An 18566-nucleotide genomic window follows, 5' to 3' on the forward strand; every position below is an offset into this window, starting at 1 on the left:
TGATTTTAGTCTGTGCTGGAGTGTACTCTGTATACGTAATACTAGCCTTCCTAAAGCCATTTTGTTTCATATTAACTACAAAAAGTGGCAGATGTTTGAAACCCCCATATAGCAGTTGTGCATTAGCAAATGATGCAGGCAGCCTCTACGCGGAGTAAGATGTAACCTTAATGAGGAACAATATGGCACTGACTAAATCTCAATGCAAAGCCTTTGCCAGCTGAATTTTGCATTTGTTTTCCTCCACAGCTGCGATGAGCACTGGGGTGGGCTGTACTGCGATGAGCCAGAGGCCCCCCTTCCAACACAACTGAAAGACAACTTCAACCGCTCGCCCTCAAACCAGAACTGGCTGACGGTGAACGGCGGCAAACTGAGCACGGTCTGCGGGGCCGTGGCCTCCGGGATGGCTCTGCACTTCAGCGGGGTGCGTGCTCAGCACAGGGGGAAACTCACTCCACTTGACACTATTAAAAGTGGGACTGATTTATAAAGTTAAATAAATAGCAAGGTGTTAAAAAACAACAGCGTAACATATTAAACATATAACATATTAAAAAAGTTTATATCCTTTGCCTAGCTGAAGGTCAAATTCAGACAGGTCCTACAGACTAGGGCCAGAGAGAAACACTCCAGGAAAGCAGATACCATGTTCCTGGCTATGATGCAGCCAGGAAAATAAGATATAGTGTGTGTGTGTGTTTCCTGAAAGGAGCCATGAAGGGGCCTTTGGAGTTGGAGATGGTAGATTAAAGCACAGTCCAGGTATGTAGACATTAAATTCCACTCACTCGTAACAGCCGCCTCTTAGCACCTACAACTTCCAGAGACCACGGTTTGGTGCAGCTTCTAATCAGACCACAGAGGTAAATTAATAATGAGGTGTTTGCATGTGTATAACTTGCACTTGATCTTTGAAAATTTATCCATGTGTAGCCTTATCCTTTGGATATTTAATTGTTGTTTCTTTTCAGAGTAAGCTCAGCGTAAAATTTCCTGGTTTAGCTACATAAACTGGCATATAACCCAGGCTGGTGCTGAATTACAGTTTGTTTACAGATAACATCAGGATTATAAAAATGACAAAATAGTATTTTAGAAACATGTAAAAATTATGCTTGTAGATCTCTTCCATGCAAATTTATAACTAGGTTCAAACTGATGCGAGCTTTCTAAAATTAACTAGCAGAAGGACTACATTTCTACTCTTTCCACTAGGACTAAGTAGGTACCACTAATAGACTAAGCACTGTGAAATACATAAAGGATTATAGAAAAACACACATATTAAAATTGCTGTGCCATTTGATGGTTTGCACAAATTGAGGCATTAGCACATAATCAGTTATTCATTAATTCTGCCTGAAAAACCCTGTGTTTTACATGGAAGGCATGGATTTGTGTAACTCTCACGTTCAGAAGAAAGGTGAATACAATTCTTGTTACCGAATGAAAAGCTGGAGATACAAGTAGCAATATGTATGAATACACAACAGGAATTTTGAAGATAGAACATAACTGAAATTATGTCCTCAGTGAAGAACATTTATTGTTCTGCTGTAGCTTTACCTTTGTATAATTAGTATAATTTTGTACAATTTTGAAGGTTTTACAACATGAAGTTATGTTAATAATGACTGCATAGTCTGACACCTTTTATGTTCATAAGTTTTGACAGCCAACACCAGCCAACATATTTTTTATTGCTTTTAAGGGCTGCAGCCGTATGTTAGTTACAGTGGATTTGAACCTCACCAGTGCAGAATTCATCCAGTTTTATTTCATGTACGGATGTCTGATAACTCCTAATAACCGTAACCAAGGAGTGCTGCTGGAGTATTCTGTGAATGGTGGAATCACCTGGAGCCTCCTAATGGAAATTTTCTACGATCAGTTCAGCAAACCCGGGTTTGTAGATGCCTTCTTCTGCCCATATAATTTCCTGTACTAAAGTAAGGTGGTCTTTCATAAGAACCTGTGGGACATATTACTGCTGCAGTTTGGATGTCAGATCTGTGAGAGTTCAGCCTGCCCAGTCCTCCAAGCTTTTATGAATGGCCTCAGCATACGTTCTTGAGCATCAGCATTTGTGCAGCTGCTAGGCCACAAATACAAGAGTAGGAAGGAGTCCATAGCAGTCTGGTAGATTTATAAAGGGTTGCAGGAAGATAAATTAAGAGCTACAGTAATAATGTCCATCCTGTTCTTTAAGATATTTTCATTTCCAATCTAGGGGTTTTTCTGACAAGAACAGAAAGTCATTGCTTGAACTAGCTAGAAAATGGTGTGTGAAGCAGAAACTGAATATTTGCAGACATCCATCAAAAGGATGGATACCTTCAAGCCTTATTTGTGAGATTCAAATCATGCTTAGATATGGGTGGACCTTTTCCTCATTAATTTAGAAGACTCATAGAAAACGGGGCTGGGAGGGACCCATTATTTGTTGTTTCATTTGAACACACCAAGAAATCACTAGCACTTTAGTTGGACAAGAGATTTATGTGTACTATCATCTACTGTTGTAATGAAAACAAGGAAACTGTACTGGAACGTTGCTGTCTGCTGAATGGTTCCAGGTTGAAAATAGTAATCTTAATTTTACTTCAACATTCTTCTTCTTAACTTTTCCTTTAATTAGGACCTTATGGTCACTCCTTGCTAGTCTAGCAAGGATGCATTTGTTCCCCTAAGCACAGCAGGAGCACATGACGTTGCTCAAACCATGCCACAGTCTGGCTGCTGGCCCTTCTCACCATACTCTGAGCCTGTCTCGGGGCTGACATCAGGAGTGATTGGGAAGTTTTTTGTTTCAGCAGTTTCCCATAGAGGAACACAGGCTACATCACCTGCTCTTTTCCTTCTTACCCAATTTCCACGTACTCTAGCAAACAACAGGAGTGGACCTGGTCAAAGCACCCAGAGCACTGAGAAGTGTTCTCCTCCTGCTAATTTCTGGGTTTGTTTCAGTTTTGTGAACATCCTCCTTCCCTACGATGCCAAGACCATTGGGACCCGCTTCCGCTGGTGGCAGCCTAAACACGACGGCCTGGACCAGAACGACTGGGCCATCGACAACGTGTTGATCTCGGGCTCAGCAGACCAGAGGACAGTGATGCTCGACACCTTCAGTAGTGCCCCCCTGCCGCAGCATGAGCGCTCCCCTGCTGACGCTGGGCCCACTGGCAGGATCGCCTTCGACATGTTCATGGAAGACAAAACTACGGGTAAATCTTCTAGGTGGATCTGAATTAAAGAGCAAGAAGTCACTGCAGTGATTTCCAGATCTTGCTGAGCCTCCAAATCTTTGTCTCACTGTGACAAATGCTACAGACAATCCCACCACTATAGGGGTCTTTTATTTTGGTTTTAGTTCACAAAATGCAAAATTAAAATATGCAGTGTAACTTTTTAACTCCATGAATTTACTTAGATGATTTATTTCTCTACAAAGAAAGAAGAAAGGATTAAATAATACCAGGTTATTCTAAGTAGCTTTCTTAGCCTGAGAATTTGTTTTCTATTTCTTAAACATTTTGAACTCTTTTTAGTGAATTTACATTTTGCAACTACATTTTGTAGAGGGAGTATTTCTGGATGTTTATAACGCTTTATAGCTAACAGTGCTGGGGTACCATTTGTGCAGACATACAGGCAACACCCAGTAAAAGGTTGTCCGATAATTTCCAATGCCATAGAAGTTTATGTTTTGAGTAAATCTCAGATCCTTACTTCTTGAACATTAAAAAACGCTGCTGTAATGCTAATGTAAGAAAGTAGTAAGAGGTGCTTTGAGCAATAAATGTAATAAACGTAATAAATACACACATGGGAAAGATGGGGTATTGACACTCTCAGGAGCAATACTAAATTCTCATGCAGGCTGAAAAATAAAGCCATGAATCACCTTTTGTGGTTAACACTGCTCCCTGTTTTCTTTAGTTATGTTGTCATTGTATATTACTAACATTCCCTTTTATTTTTAAGTGAATGAACACTGGTTATTCCATGATGATTGCTCAATTGAGAGGTTTTGTGATTCTCCGGACGGTGTCATGATCTGCGGTAGCCATGACGGCAGAGAGGTCTACGCAGTCACCCACGACCTGACTCCTACAGAAGGCTGGATTATGCAGTTCAAGGTAAAATCTTTGTCTGAAAGATGATTATTTAAAACCACATTTTGCTCCAAGTCTAAGTAGATTTTTCAGGAGGCAGGATGATGTATAGGCCTACGCATGAGCCATTCCCTAAGGGAAAAGGGTTATTAGTAGGCCATTCTCATTTTTCTCACCTGCTCCATGTTGGTCAGTTTAATACCACAAGCTGTTCTCAGAGGTGACACAGTCTTCTCTTCCAGCATAGCAGTTTTATGGACATCGTGTAATAAGAATATTACACATACAGAAAGTGCCTATTTTGTTACAGCTGCTTGGTGGGGGAAAAACAGCTCAGAAGTGTCCACACTGCTCCTATGTTGGCACACATTCACATCAAACCTGCAACCAAACCACCCTTCATATACACTGAATTGAAGAAATAACCCAGTATTAAGTGGATGTTGTAAGAGCCCCTTGCACATCTCTCCCATAAAGAAGGTCCGCCTGACATAATTGAGATGGGTGGCCTCCTCTGAGATATTCAAAACTTAGGTTGTGTGGGCAGGGAGATAAACTTTATTAGTTATGGGGTACTGGGATATAACGCTCAAATGTCATAACCTGGAAATCCAGAAACGTGAACTAACTAGAAGAAAATGAAACTCTGAATATGATGCATATTCTCAATCTTGGGAATCTTGAGATCTGCAGATGATGAGTGCCATACAAGGACTGTTACTGCCATCAATTCAAGAAAAATTCTGGAGACAGTTTTCAGATTCAAACATTTTCCTAAACTCTAACCACCATCACAATTGATTCTCATTTACTTATGCTCTCTCCTTTATTAGGTTTCTGTTGGATGTAAAACCTCAGAAAAACTTGCGCAAAATCAGGTCCATGTGCAGTATTCCACTGACTTTGGTGTCAGCTGGAGTTACTTGGTACCTCAGTGTTTACCAGCTGATCCAAAATGTTCTGGGAGTGTTTCGCAGCCGTCTGTCTTCTTTCCCACAAAAGGATGGAAAAGAGTAACTTACTCACTGCCTGAAAACCTTGTGGGCAAGTAAGTATGACTTAGTTACTCATTTTGGATTCAGTACCTTCTGAAAAACACAACTGGGGATACATCTGCCTATTCATTTTCCTTTAAGGAAAGTGCAGACTAGTGGTGTTGACAATCATTACGTATGTTGCATAATTGTATTTCCTATCAATCAAGATTGACCATGACTCTTGGTCTGAACAATGGCCAAAGTTATCCTTGCTTCTTGGGAGTCTGCTCCAGTACAGCATGTTTTGTTCTGTTCAGACAGCCACAGCCAGTTAGAGAGAAGATTTATGACCTTACTGAGTGGAAAACTTACCCTTATTGTCTGCAGTCATCCGCACATGTGCAAATCATTTGTCTGTTTCTGCATAATTAAAATCTCTTCTGTTCTTTGAGTAATCTGCTCAGGAAGTATAACCAAAATTGAAATTCTCTTGCAAGAAGGCAGAATAGCTTTTCCCAGCTTCAGCAGCATCTAGAATCCATCCATATATCATAGGTAGTACATGTGTGAAGAAGAAGATATGGATATGTATAAAATCAATTTCAACAGACACTGCCAGATAGTACTTGTGGAAGCTTAGACGCTAGCACAGTCATAAGCATATTGTGTTTCACCCACCTTTTTTCAATTGAGCAAAGCTGTTTCATACATATGTCTGGTTTTCTTCATCCCTTTATATCTAGTCCCGTGAGGTTTCGGTTCTACCAGAAATACTCAGATATGCAGTGGGCCATTGATAATTTCTATCTGGGTCCTGGTTGTCTGGAAAACTGCAGAGGTCATGGAGACTGCCTGAACGAGCAATGCATCTGTGACCCTGGATATTCCGGACCAAACTGCTACCTGACACAATCCCTGAAGGTAATTTTACTGCATGATTTAAAGTGTGAATTTTGCCACGTGAGAGCGAAGACAGTCAATCCCACTGGAAATTTAGCTTTGTTTCCTGTCAGCCTGAAGATACTCAAATACATTTTCAACCCTTTTGTCATTTTTTCAACAAAACTATTACTGCAGTATACCATAACAGCTTCATTCCTTTGCAAATAACACACACCTGATAAAGCTGCAATAAAGTCCACTGTTCATCCTTAGGTCATCATTATATGATCTAAATCACCCTTGCACATATTATTATATTTGATAAAGACCCAAAGAAATGTCTTTATCATGAAAGACTTCACTGAGGGAGGCAATTCAAGAAAATGATGCAAAATTACATAAAATTAATTCACCTAGCTGTTATTAGTGTTACCCTATAACAAGCAAATGAAATCTGTTAGATATTGCTGAATTAAAAGCTAACGTATTTTTAAAACTTAACATATTTAGAAAAGAATATGTAAGGAACCCCAAAATAGTTTAAAATGCAGTGTTTACCATCTCATTTTTTTCAACATCAGATAAGAACAGAATAGGTACATGCTCTGCAGAAAGAAGCAGCATTCTGTTTTAAGAGAACAGAGCTGCTTACCTAATACAATTATTCATGTAATTTGAATTATTATAATCTTCTGGTTTTCATCTGAGATACTAATTACGTGAAAAAATATGACAATCTGTATGCAAATTCTAATTAATAATGTATTCTTCACATTAAAGACATTTGGGATAAAAATCCTAGCAATTTTAGGGGAGTTTTACTACTATGTCCTTAAGTCCACAATTTCACTCATGGCATTGCTTTTACTGAACACCTAGAGGTAAATGGAGATCAGAGATATATTCTAGATGGTTTTCACTGCAAATATTTGTGCAGACAGTTGCATAAATGCATATTCGCTACAATGACCCTAAAACTTCATTGCAGTACTGGTTTAGCTGAGGAAAAAGTACAGAGCAGCAATTTCTCCCATACATACTAGATAGGTACTATGTGGTGTTACACAGTCTTAAATAACCACAATTATGAATTATTCCCATTCATTTGCACATGCAAATTCTAGTGTGCTGCATTACCTCCCAAATATGTTAAAATCTAGCCCTAACCTATTTTCACAAATAGCCAATTCAGTTCTAGTGGCAAAATGTGCAGGCAAAAGTGATTCTGTTCAGTCACCCTGGAAAAAAAAAATACAGTGTTCATGAGCCCTTCAAACATGTTTTGGTCAGTTCCAGCTGTGCTTATCAGAAAGGCTTAAGATCATAATTACCTGTGCTTTATGTTAAACACCTTACTTACAGACTTTCCTGAAAGAGCGCTTTGACAATGAAGAAATTAAACCAGACGTATGGATGTCCTTAGAAGGTGGAAATACCTGTACCGAGTGCGGGATTCTCGCAGAAGACACAACTCTGTATTTTGGAGGTGCAACTGTGAGGCAGGCTGTCACTCAAGATCTGGACCTGCGGGGGGCAAAGTAGGTCATGTTTCCTTGTCATTTTAATGGGGAACTCTGTTAAACGCTGACAAAGCAGCAGGCTGTACAGCTTGTAGCTCTGGGGATTCCTTGGCCACTACAAGCAAAGTGTTACCTCGGGTAGACTCTAATTAGATTATGATTCTCAGGGCACTCATGCTTTCAGATGAGTGACAGAGAGCAAGGCTCTCAAAGCACAGTGGAAAGGGTCTGCCACGCCACAGTGAGGCAGCAGGTCTCCTTCCCCAGAATGTCCTGAAGTCAGCAATGCCTGTTCTGCAAAGAGGCCAGATATCACTGTCACCCCTCTTGGAGGCACCAGCTGTGTCTCCCACTGAGTTCAGAACCTCATGTCTGCTGGTTGTCCTCTCCTGGGTGTCTGCACGAGACCCACTGCACTCACATGCTGTAGAAAAGGATGACTGAACTGGAAAGCAGAGAAATCATGTCAGTTTAGACAAGCTATGAACATCACACAGAAGACAACTTCAGCATCACTGTCCCTCGGCTGTATGGCTTCATTGAAGTCATACACTCTTCTGTAATTCAGCAAGAATTCACTGAATCACATAATGTTTCAGGAAGGAAGGGACCTTAGCAGGTGTGTAGTCCAATCTGATGCTCAAAGCCAGGTCAACACTGAATTCAGACCAGGTTGCTCCGGGGTTTTACTCATTGGGTCTTGTAAACCTTCATGGACAGAGATCCCACAGTCTCTCTGGACACCTTGTTTCTTGTTCCAGTGCTGAGTTACCCTTTTTTTTTCCCCAGGGAATTGTTAGCAAAGCTGCTCCAGGACACTCCCTCCCAAGCCCACACCATTGCAAGTGGTTAGTCACCCCCACGGGCAGGACTGATTAATTTAATGAGGTTCCCATGGGAATTACTATGTGATGTTTTTGGAAAACTTTGTTCTACTTGTATATCAATGTTACTTGCTTAAAAATGCTGGCATTTTGAATATTTTCAGCACATCTGCTAACAGAAAGCAAATCTCTCAATTTGTGCAGACATTTAATAGATGTAAACTTATACATTTCCTCTTAGATTTCTACAGTACTGGGGGAGAATTGGGAGTGAAAACAACATGACAACATGCCACAGACCAACTTGCAGAAAGGAGGGAGTGCTACTAGATTATTCCATTGATGGAGGCAAGTACATCTTGTAGTTTCATCTAAGCTACAGCCTTTTTCTGTATTCAAGTACTGTGAATATCTAAGAAGTTGTCAGAGAGATCCAAAATAATACAACAGTTTTTAATTGTAAAGTTATTTTTGTCCTTGCAAAGTTTCTTTTTTTTCCCATCTAAAATTTCCATCTGGTGCTCAGAAGTTCTCCATAATCCTCCTGCCTGATTTCAGTAATCAGTGGCTTCCAGCCAATTTGATTCCTCTACACAACTACAAGATTACTCTTGCAATGAGTAACAATTATCGACTTACCCTTAGAAGTTAAGATTTGTCTATCAGAAGTCCATAGGTATTATTTTTTTATTTCCTATTACCTTCCTTTAGTCTTTTAGAAGATTCTATCATACACTTGTTTTTATTACTAAACCTGCATCTTTTCATTCTAGGGATATCCTGGACTTTGCTTCATGAGATGGATTACCAAAAATACATCTCAGTCAGGCATGACTACATCCTCCTCCCCGAACACGCTCTGACCAACACAACCCGCTTGCGCTGGTGGCAGCCTTTCACCATCAGCAACGGCATCGTGGTTCCGGGCCCCGACCGGGCACAGTGGGCGCTGGACAACATCCTGATCGGGGGAGCAGAGATCAACCCCAGCCAGCTGGTAGATACATTTGATGACGGTAAGACAGGCTGTGATGGCTGATCTGTTGTCTCGCACTGTCTTATCTAAGATAAACCCTGTGAGCTTGCAAGCACACCTTTTCTTTGACTCTGCAAATTTTTTGTTTTGTAGACTAATGCTGTTTGTATGCTATTCTTCCTGTTACTAGTAGGGGTGTGTAAATATATATATATATACACACATGTATATTCAGATACGTATGCAGATATATGTGTACACCCATTAGAAAAGCAAAAACTTTAATTTCAGTCCAACAAATTTCATTTAAATTCCCATTAGTAAAGTTTTATGTAATCATATTTTTTGAAAGTACTATTCTTTAAACATTTTATTTACCTCTCTGGAGCTGTTGTATTTGTTATAATAGAATCATAGAATAGTTTGGGTTGGAAGGGACCTTCAAAGCTCATCTAGTCCAAGCCCTCTGCAATAAGCAGGGACATCTTCAACCAGATCAGGTTGTTCAGAGCCCCGTCCAGCCTGGCCTTGAATGTCTCCAGGGATGGAACATCTAACATTACGTCTGTTAGTAGCTTACTGACTGTGCACCATGACAGTATAGATTTAGTGTTTATATCACTAAAGTACTGTATCTAGTGATTCTGTGAATTCATTACTAAGCCTTGATGTTTACTGAGACAATGCAGTAATTGTATTTAATTCATCTTATTAGAAGGCACCTCTCATGAAGAAAACTGGAGTTTCTATCCTAATGCAGTCAGGACTGCAGGGTTCTGTGGAAATCCATCATTCCATCTCTACTGGCCAAATAAGAAAAAGGACAAAACACACAACATCCTGTCCTCCAGGGAGCTCATTATACAGCCAGGATACATGATGCAGTTTAAAGTAAGAAATGTTCTCTCTCTCTCTTTCTGTCTAAAGTAAGCAATTAAAAATCATCTAATGTGTCTCCAGAAATTATTCTTCATCCAACTAGGATGCTCAGTTGGATACATAACTAAGAAACTACTTCTTATTATAATTTAAAGGAAATTCTGACATATAGGTAATGGGAATGAGAAAGGTTGCATCAATGTTATACGTCAAATTATTCTGACTGTCTGTATGTTTTGGGGGTTACTGAGAGTGACTGAAGTCTAATCCATTACTCAGTCATCAGATATAGGAGGACTTATTTTCTAAGTTGAGAATACACAGCATGCAGAATAAGTCATTTTCCCCCAACTCCTGAATAAGTAGAAGAGGCAAAGTCGGGGCAGACTGGAGAAGAGTTGCACGTGGAAAATGCAAGAGGGCTCAAGCACAAGTACCCTTCATACTTACTTGTGTCATGGCAAATGACCTAAATAATCAGAGAAACATTTCTGAATATTTTACTTTGTTTCAAGGTAGCACTCTGCACAGGATGAAAGGCAACATGTAGTTGTTGTCCAGAAATGTTCTAAGCCCTTCCCCAAGCATCATATCTTAAATAAGTCGGGAACTAATGTGAAAGCAGGGTTATCAAAATAGTCATCTATTTCCTTGTTATGGTTTTATTTCTTGCTCTTCTGTTTGACAAGACAGTTCCAGAATTTTCCATCTTCCACTAATCAGTATTTTCACTTTTTCTCAATATCATTCCCTATTTTATATTGACTGTCTAATATAACCCCTAAAGCACCGCTTCCCTCACTCACACAGCATGCCACCTTTGAAGGAATCATATAAAAAAGGACCCTGATATGCTTTTTACTACTGAATGAAAAGACATGCCCCAGCTGCTTATTTTACTAGGCTAGCATCTTTTTCCTCTATTTTAAGGTCAAAATTAGGATAGCATCATAGAATGTTCTGAGTTGGAAGGGACCCACAAGGATCATTGAGTCCAACTCCCGTCCCTGCACATGACAACCCCACAGTTCACACCATGTGTCTGAGGGCGTTGTCCAGTCTCTTCTTGAACACTGTCAGGCTTGGGGCCGTGACACCTCCCTGGGGAGCCTGTTCCAGTGCTCCAGCACCCTCAGGGGGAAGAACCTTTTCATAACGCCCACCCTAAACCTCCCCTGGCACATCTTCCCGCCATTCCCTCAGGTTCTGTAATTGGTCACCAGAGAGAAGAGATCAGTGCCTGCTCCTCCTCCTCAATAATGACAACTCATCAGCATTTAACAGTTCGTACTACTAAACTCGCATTGCAAAGTTGTTGTCTCCTGAATCTCTCCTCCTTTTCCTTCACCAGTCACTGGAAAGATTTTGTTTCTAAACTAAGTATTCAGCTCTAATGCATGGCTGCCATTTGGTTTTGAAGGTCTTAAAATTTATCTTTTTGTTATCTGTTCAGTACTGTACATCGGGTACTGTAATATTTCCACTCTAATACAAATATGTTTATTGTTTTAAATATTCAGAATAATTCTGTTCTTATATTAGATTGACTTGAGGTTTATACCCACATGTTTATCATTATGATCAATAAATTTCATAGGTAATTAATAGATAGATGGGTACCTCACTTTCTGAAATGCCAAGGAGCTACCACATATTAGTGTTTCAGGAGCAATGTTTGTTCAGATATTTAATATGAACTTTAGGAGCATAGTATTAAGATTCTGTTTGAAAATAAAAGTAGCAATGAATTAAAATTCATTAAGTAAAAGCAGTATCTGAAGTACTGAGTCTTTTGTTTTCCATCCACTTTTGATGGATTTTGTTCAAGATCTAAGTTGGAAATTTCTTTTATATAACTCATAAAGAAAACAAAGGAGAGCAAGACTTCATTATATATCATATTAAATGTCTACCTGACTTGTTATAGTAGCCAATTTTATTTGTGCTGTAGATCGTGGTTGGCTGTGAGGCAAATTCATGTGGGGACCTCCACTCTGTGATGCTGGAGTATACAAAGGATGCCAGGTAAATGACTGCAGAATACACAGACATTAAAAAAAAAAAAAAAAAGTATGACGTTAAATATCTAGAGAGCTTTTATTTATTAAAACAATTACTTTGCTACTCATCCTGTAACAGGATCTGAACAAAGCCTGTGTACAAGCACTGGGATTTGTCTACATAACTCCCATAAATTCTCTTTATAATTTAGCCCAGATGTTGATAGATTCATGGCACTGAGCTTGCGGTTACAGTCATGAGCATGTTCTTGTTAAAAGTGTGGTCACAGAAAACCACATTCGTAGGAAACTGTTATTTTAGTATGATACAGGACCATATATTTAGGACCAAGCTGTAATGAAGTGCGAGTTACTTAACTCCAATTTGGTCTTTAACTAGCAAACAATTAATAACACTCTCCTGTGTTGTAGTGTAGTAATGGATCATAATTTGTAGAAGCAAAGGTATATTCCTGTGCTCAAATGACTGTGGGTGAACATGGAGCAAATTTGGCTGGGACTCTTCTCAACATTGTAAGAGAAAGACTAAGGAGCAGACTCCTAAATAAATCCTTCTGTCATGCTCACCCAGAGGAGCTCTCTGCTGTGTGTACCCTCCCAAGGGATCCACAGCCTCAGACCTGGTGCTGGAAAGTCCTCCCTGACTGCACCAACACTTCAGCCTCTCACCTCATGTCTATTTGTGGCTACAGAGCATGGAAACTGTTGCTGACAATCTCTTGGGTTTGTTTAGCAAGATAGGCAATGCCATGATCCTCAGAAATTACCTGTTTCCCTTCTGTCATTCTTTCAGTTGTTCTAAAACATTTTTTTTTGTTTCCTACAGGACAGACTCATGGCAGCTCGTCCAGACACACTGTCTTCCTTCCTCATCTAATAGCATTGGCTGTTCTCCTTTCCAATTCCATGAAGCTACCATCTATAACTCTGTTAACAGCTCCATGTGGAGAAGAATAACGATCCAGCTGCCTGATCATGTCTCATCCAGGTAGGTTACTGCAAGGTCAGCTCGCTGTGGGCCTATAAAATGTCAGCTGTCTTGCTGGCACTGTTCACTTGCAACAAATGGTGAATTGAAAATGCTTCTTTATTGCTGGATTTAGATCTGACATATAATGTTTTTGAGGAAGCTTTTTGTTACTAGAAGTGCCTACTGCCAACGATGTAGCAGCCACTCATTCAGGGTGGGTCTTCGCAGTTATTGAAGTGATAACCCCTTCACACAACATTTTTTGTTACATCTGCTGCTGGCGTATTTGAATATCACTGTACTGATGTGCTTAATTGCTAGATATCATAACACAGTGTTTGGATTTTGGTATTTGCAGTGCAACTCAGTTCAGGTGGATTCAAAAGGGAGAAGAACTAGAGAAGCAAAGCTGGGCAATCGACCACGTGTACATCGGGGAAGCATGTCCTAAGCTCTGCAGTGGCCACGGATATTGCACGACTGGAGCCATTTGCATTTGTGATGAAGGATACCAAGGTTTCATTTCTTCAATTTATTTCTTATGCATCTGCTACAGTCTAATCCAGATCAAAATTAAACAAAAAGACACAGTGATGTATTATGTCTAAATTCATCACTGGCATGCTTGAGTAACAAATTCTAAATTAACAATTTGACAGAGATGCAAATAACAGCTCTTCCCTCCCTTTACTCTTTCTGGATTGGATCAGCAGTCTCTGCTCTCTGGTGCTGTATGTAAAGCCCATTCAGACTTCATCCAAGGCAAAATGTGGCTATTAGCTTACCCAGAAATGGCTTCCACCCCTGTACTCCATCCAAGGGTGCACCCACTCCCAGGGGATGTGTGCGTGGGATCCAGATGTTGGTGACTGGCCCCTCTAAGGGACTTGGTTCTGTGCCCCACCAGGACAGAGTACTCTGCCCTTGTCCCACAGTGCAGCTAAGCACATGTCTAATGGTACCTGAGTGTCCTCACTAAATTATAAGTGCTTTCTGGGAGTGGAGCCAGTGTCTTCCAGGACATAACTTCATAAGATCGGAAGCCTTGCCTGTTATAGATGCATTTCCCTTCAACCAGCAATTTGAGGTTTCTTGTATTGGCATCAATGCAAAATAGGAGAAACCCTATTGCAGTTCTTGAAGTTATACTGCTGTAAAAAAAATAAAACTCACTGCCTCAGTTTTCTAAAAATGAATGTTCTACAGCAATGTGCATATTACTAATAGATCTGCTGAAATATATTCAGCAGTAGCATGTAGTAATATATATTCAGCTGTAGTCACACTACATATTGGGCTATGACCTTGAATGGAATTACAATGAACTGTAACTCGATTTTCTCAAATATTTTGATTTTTGTGTGGTTTATAACTTCACTGTGTCATTTTTAGGTGATGACTGCTCTGTTTTTAGCCATGACCTCCCCAGTTATATTAAAGATAATTTTGAATCTGAAAGAGTCACTGAAATAAACTGGGAGACCATTCAGGGAGGAGTGATAGGGAATGGATGTGGACAGCTGGCACCCTACGCCCACGGAGATTCACTCTATTTTAATGGATGTCAAGTAAGACAAGCTGTGACTAAGCCTCTGGATCTCACCCGAGCAAGGTAATACTTCGAGCCAAAAAATGCTCTTTTTGCAGCTCATGAGAAAGGAAACTCTTTATACATACACACAGTCATGGGGGCCAGTATCGATGAGGATGGACTGACCTGGCTCTGCTGTGCAGTCAAATGTGGCCAGCAAATAAACATTAGGGTTGGCAAAATGCTTTGTGGCTTCCATTTGGGAGATGGAGAGTAAGCAGGAAGCGATGTCAGATGAAAAGTTCAGATGTTTTTCTCATGCCTAGCTGAGCTCTATCTGGTAAGCCAGCACTGACAGTGAAGCCCTTGGCAAAGGCTGGATGCCAGACTGTGTGGACCAGTGCCTGGTCTGATGGGACAAAGCTCATGTTTGTTTGTTTGTGCCCCATGATGGTCATGGCTAAAGATGCTATTAGTAATTACAGACTCATTTTCCCATTTCAGTTGTCAGATAGAGTTATATTCACCTGGCAATGAGCAGGAGTATCTTTTTCATCTATTGAGCTTCTTTGGCCATGCTAAAACGAATGCAACCAGCCTGTGCTGGCTCTTAACAGAGTCACAGCTTTTTGGACTGGTTTACATGTAGTTGTCTAAAACAAAATTAGAAACAGGATGAATTGCCAAATGGGCCAGATGCAAATCAGGCTCTTCATTTCTTATTTGAACACCTAGGTAGAATACAGAAATCTTTCAGGCACTTTATTATATTCAACCTTCACTTGTCCTTTTCTAGCTTTTCATAAACTCATTTTCATGTTTATACTGTTTATGTATCTCAGTTCTGTGCAGATACATTGTAAAATTGGATCTATTACCTCCAACTATATGGCAATATGTAATACACTGTAAACCATTACTTTGAAAGGGAAGATGAGTTTTAGAGATGTGAGAACAGTTTATTTTGCATGTTAAAAGTACAGATTCTTGAAGATGCTCAAAGTTTTAATAAGGTAACTGCAATAAACCAGGAAATGCTATTGTTTCTATTTGAATACTTTTTGCATATTGAAAATAGCTTTTCTCTCTTTGTTTTACAGCAAAATCATGTTTGTTTTGCAAATTGGAAGTATTTCACAAACAGACAGTTGCAATACCAATCTGAGTGATCCTAACACTGTAGACAAGGCAGTGCTCCTCCAATACAGTGTAAATAATGGAATTACATGGCAAGTAATTGCACAGCATCAGCCAAAGGACTTTATACAAGCCCAAAGAGTGTCTTATAACGTTCCCCTGTGAGTACCCAGTCACATTTCATTACCTCTAAGTTCACAAGATGTATTTCTGCTAAGAAAGAATCTACATTTGCATTGCTGTGCAAGAAAAAAGGTCGAGGAGAGGGTAAACAAAGAATAAAATTTAAGGAGAGGGCTGATTAAGAAATTCCAGCAGAGCGTTTATCAATATACTTGAAAGAAAAACAGAATACTTGTTTTAAAGATACAAGACGCAAAAAATCCTTCTCATCTGTGTGCATTTTTCACCATCAAATGTTGTGTATGGATGGTGTGTTGATGTCCAGGGATGCAGAAATAACAGTTCAACATTGCTCTCAGCTCCTGTTGGGGGTAGGTAGGGATGTGCAAACTACCAGTGGTCTGGAGCTCTCACAGGCTCTTATGTTTGTGACAACAGGGAGGCACGAATGAAAGGAGTCTTACTGCGCTGGTGGCAGCCCCGTCACAACGGAACAGGTCATGATCAGTGGGCTTTGGACCACGTAGAAGTCGTCCTGTGAGTATCAGCTTCACCTCACCCCACCCCATGTCAGAAAGCACTGAAATTCCTCCAGCATGGCACAAGTGTTAAGCTCAGTAAGAAGCACTGTGGCCCAGGGAAACCTTTGAGAACCAGTCTTTGCTAATGCTCTGCCCTGACAGCAACCATCAGCGGTTAAGAAGGCCACGAAATAAGTGGCACAGCAGGGGTACATGTTGTACATCGTGGAGAAATGCAGGAGGGAAAGTGGGGCATTATCACCACCAAGTATTGGTACTGTCCTGTAATGCAGCAATGACTGTGAAAAAAATACTGTGCTAAGACATAAGAAAGGTTATTCCTGTTCAACGCTGTGCTGCCATGTAAGGCTAATTTATATCCTTTTGAAGGTGCTAAAGAGTCTGCTGTATTGATCTTTGCACAAAGTAATGTTGTTGTGCCTCTGAAAAATTTACGTTAGCAACTAACGCCTTATTCATTTCCTTTTTTTAGTAAGAAGGATACTGTTCAGAAACAGGGTTCACTATATCAGGTTCCTATGGTCCGAGCTCTATATTCATCCCCTTGTCAAGATTTTACCAAGTGTCTGCACCCTCCTGATTCTCCCATTCTTGAGATGGGCAGCTAACCCGTTTTTCCGGTGTCACATCACGAAGAGATGACCTGCTTTTTCTCTAACAATTTAGTTCCAGTAGAAGTGAAATGCTAGTGGCTTCACGGGCAGGAGCTCATCGCTGACAGTGGTTGGCAGAGAGAGGCGTGCCTGCTCCATAGATAGGTTCAAGCATTCCTTTTATTGAACAATTTAAAAACCAACAATGAAGAAATTAGGCTTGGATAACCTCCAGACTGTTTAATTATAACCATGAGGTTTCTGAATTAGCAGAGACACTGCAAGTAATGTTTTGTAAGAATAGCAAAGTGAATTATCTGATTGCTAGTTAGCCCTGTTCTTTCCACCAAGAAGCACCAGCTTGCATGGCACTCATATCAACCCCAAACCAAATTAGTCCCAACACCAAAAAACTGTACACGCTCTGCTGCTTTTACACACCTTGCTGGGCTCTGCTTCCATAACATTAAGCTTAAAGCTTGAAGGAACAGAGGGACAGATGTGATTCCTGGTTTAGTTAACCAATGGCTGTACAATGCTGCATCAGGAAAGATATGAAAGAGTATGAACCTGCAGGAGGTTCACAATGATTAGGAAACTGTGGAAGAGGGAACTGGTAGTTCTGAAATATACCCATGCCTTTCTGCCTTTAAATAGATAGATAGATAGATAGATAGATAGATAGATAGATAGATAGATAGACAGACAGACAGACAAATAAATAAATGTGGAAAAAATAAAAGAATATAATATTATCCATCAATCAAAGCATTAAATGAGGGAGTATGAGTAGGAATAACACAGATCTTTTAAAAGGGTATCTTGGGCTGAATTCTGGAGAACTTCCTTAACAATGAGATCTGCCAGGCTATAGACTAGACACACAAGTTGAGTAGTGAGCAGTCAGTCATATGAGATATGTTGTGATAGAATGGAGACAACAATAGAAATGCTATACCAAGTAATCACACCTTGCCTAGAGAAGGAACCAGGTGGGCAGAGAGTGTCTTCTCCCTTCTTTTCTTTTTCTCCTGTTAAAGAGCTTTAAGGCTCTTCTGAGCATAGGCTAAAATATCACAGTAGAGACATAAAGTTTCCATTCATTCAAGCGACACCTGGTACAACCCACAGGGGAAGACAGACCAAGCCAGACAGATTTCTCCCTTGGCGAGTATTGTGGAATGGTGGTGCCATGGCAGTGTATTTCCCAAGGGCCAGACATGGAGGTCCAGCCCCTGCTAACTACAACTCGTGAGGCTTGCTGCTTGCAGGAGAGGAAGAATTATGTACTGTGGTGCATCTGGTTCATAGGCCAGCATGTGCCCAAACCTGACAGGTGGCTTTGACCCCTCTGTTTTGCTTAAGTTCTATCTGCATCTTCTAATTCTTTAAGATATTCTGTAGGCCTCTTAAATTTTATTTGCAATTAACTCACAAAGGGTTTAATGAAGGCTTTCTGAAGGGAAGGATGCT

The 18566-nt window shown here is 40.3% G+C and overlaps 1 protein-coding gene across 3 annotated transcripts in view; it reads left to right on the forward strand.

The window, feature by feature from the left end:
• Window positions 1–18566, forward strand: part of RELN (reelin) — a 290971-nt gene that overhangs the window by 263155 nt on the left and 9250 nt on the right. For all 3 annotated transcript variants that reach the window (XM_065835677.2, XM_071803445.1, XM_065835657.2), the window contains exons 48-63: window positions 250–427; window positions 1715–1908; window positions 2971–3227; window positions 3988–4142; window positions 4952–5166; window positions 5839–6016; window positions 7340–7515; window positions 8563–8669; window positions 9095–9337; window positions 10013–10188; window positions 12128–12201; window positions 13024–13185; window positions 13526–13683; window positions 14560–14779; window positions 15799–15996; window positions 16397–16495. In XM_065835677.2, coding sequence (XP_065691749.2) covers window positions 250–427; window positions 1715–1908; window positions 2971–3227; window positions 3988–4142; window positions 4952–5166; window positions 5839–6016; window positions 7340–7515; window positions 8563–8669; window positions 9095–9337; window positions 10013–10188; window positions 12128–12201; window positions 13024–13185; window positions 13526–13683; window positions 14560–14779; window positions 15799–15996; window positions 16397–16495 — 2790 coding nt within the window. The remainder of the gene's footprint in view (window positions 1–249; window positions 428–1714; window positions 1909–2970; window positions 3228–3987; window positions 4143–4951; window positions 5167–5838; window positions 6017–7339; window positions 7516–8562; window positions 8670–9094; window positions 9338–10012; window positions 10189–12127; window positions 12202–13023; window positions 13186–13525; window positions 13684–14559; window positions 14780–15798; window positions 15997–16396; window positions 16496–18566) is intronic.

This window comes from Patagioenas fasciata, chromosome 1, assembly GCF_037038585.1.
Source record: "Patagioenas fasciata isolate bPatFas1 chromosome 1, bPatFas1.hap1, whole genome shotgun sequence".
NCBI classification, from domain to species: domain Eukaryota; kingdom Metazoa; phylum Chordata; class Aves; order Columbiformes; family Columbidae; genus Patagioenas; species Patagioenas fasciata.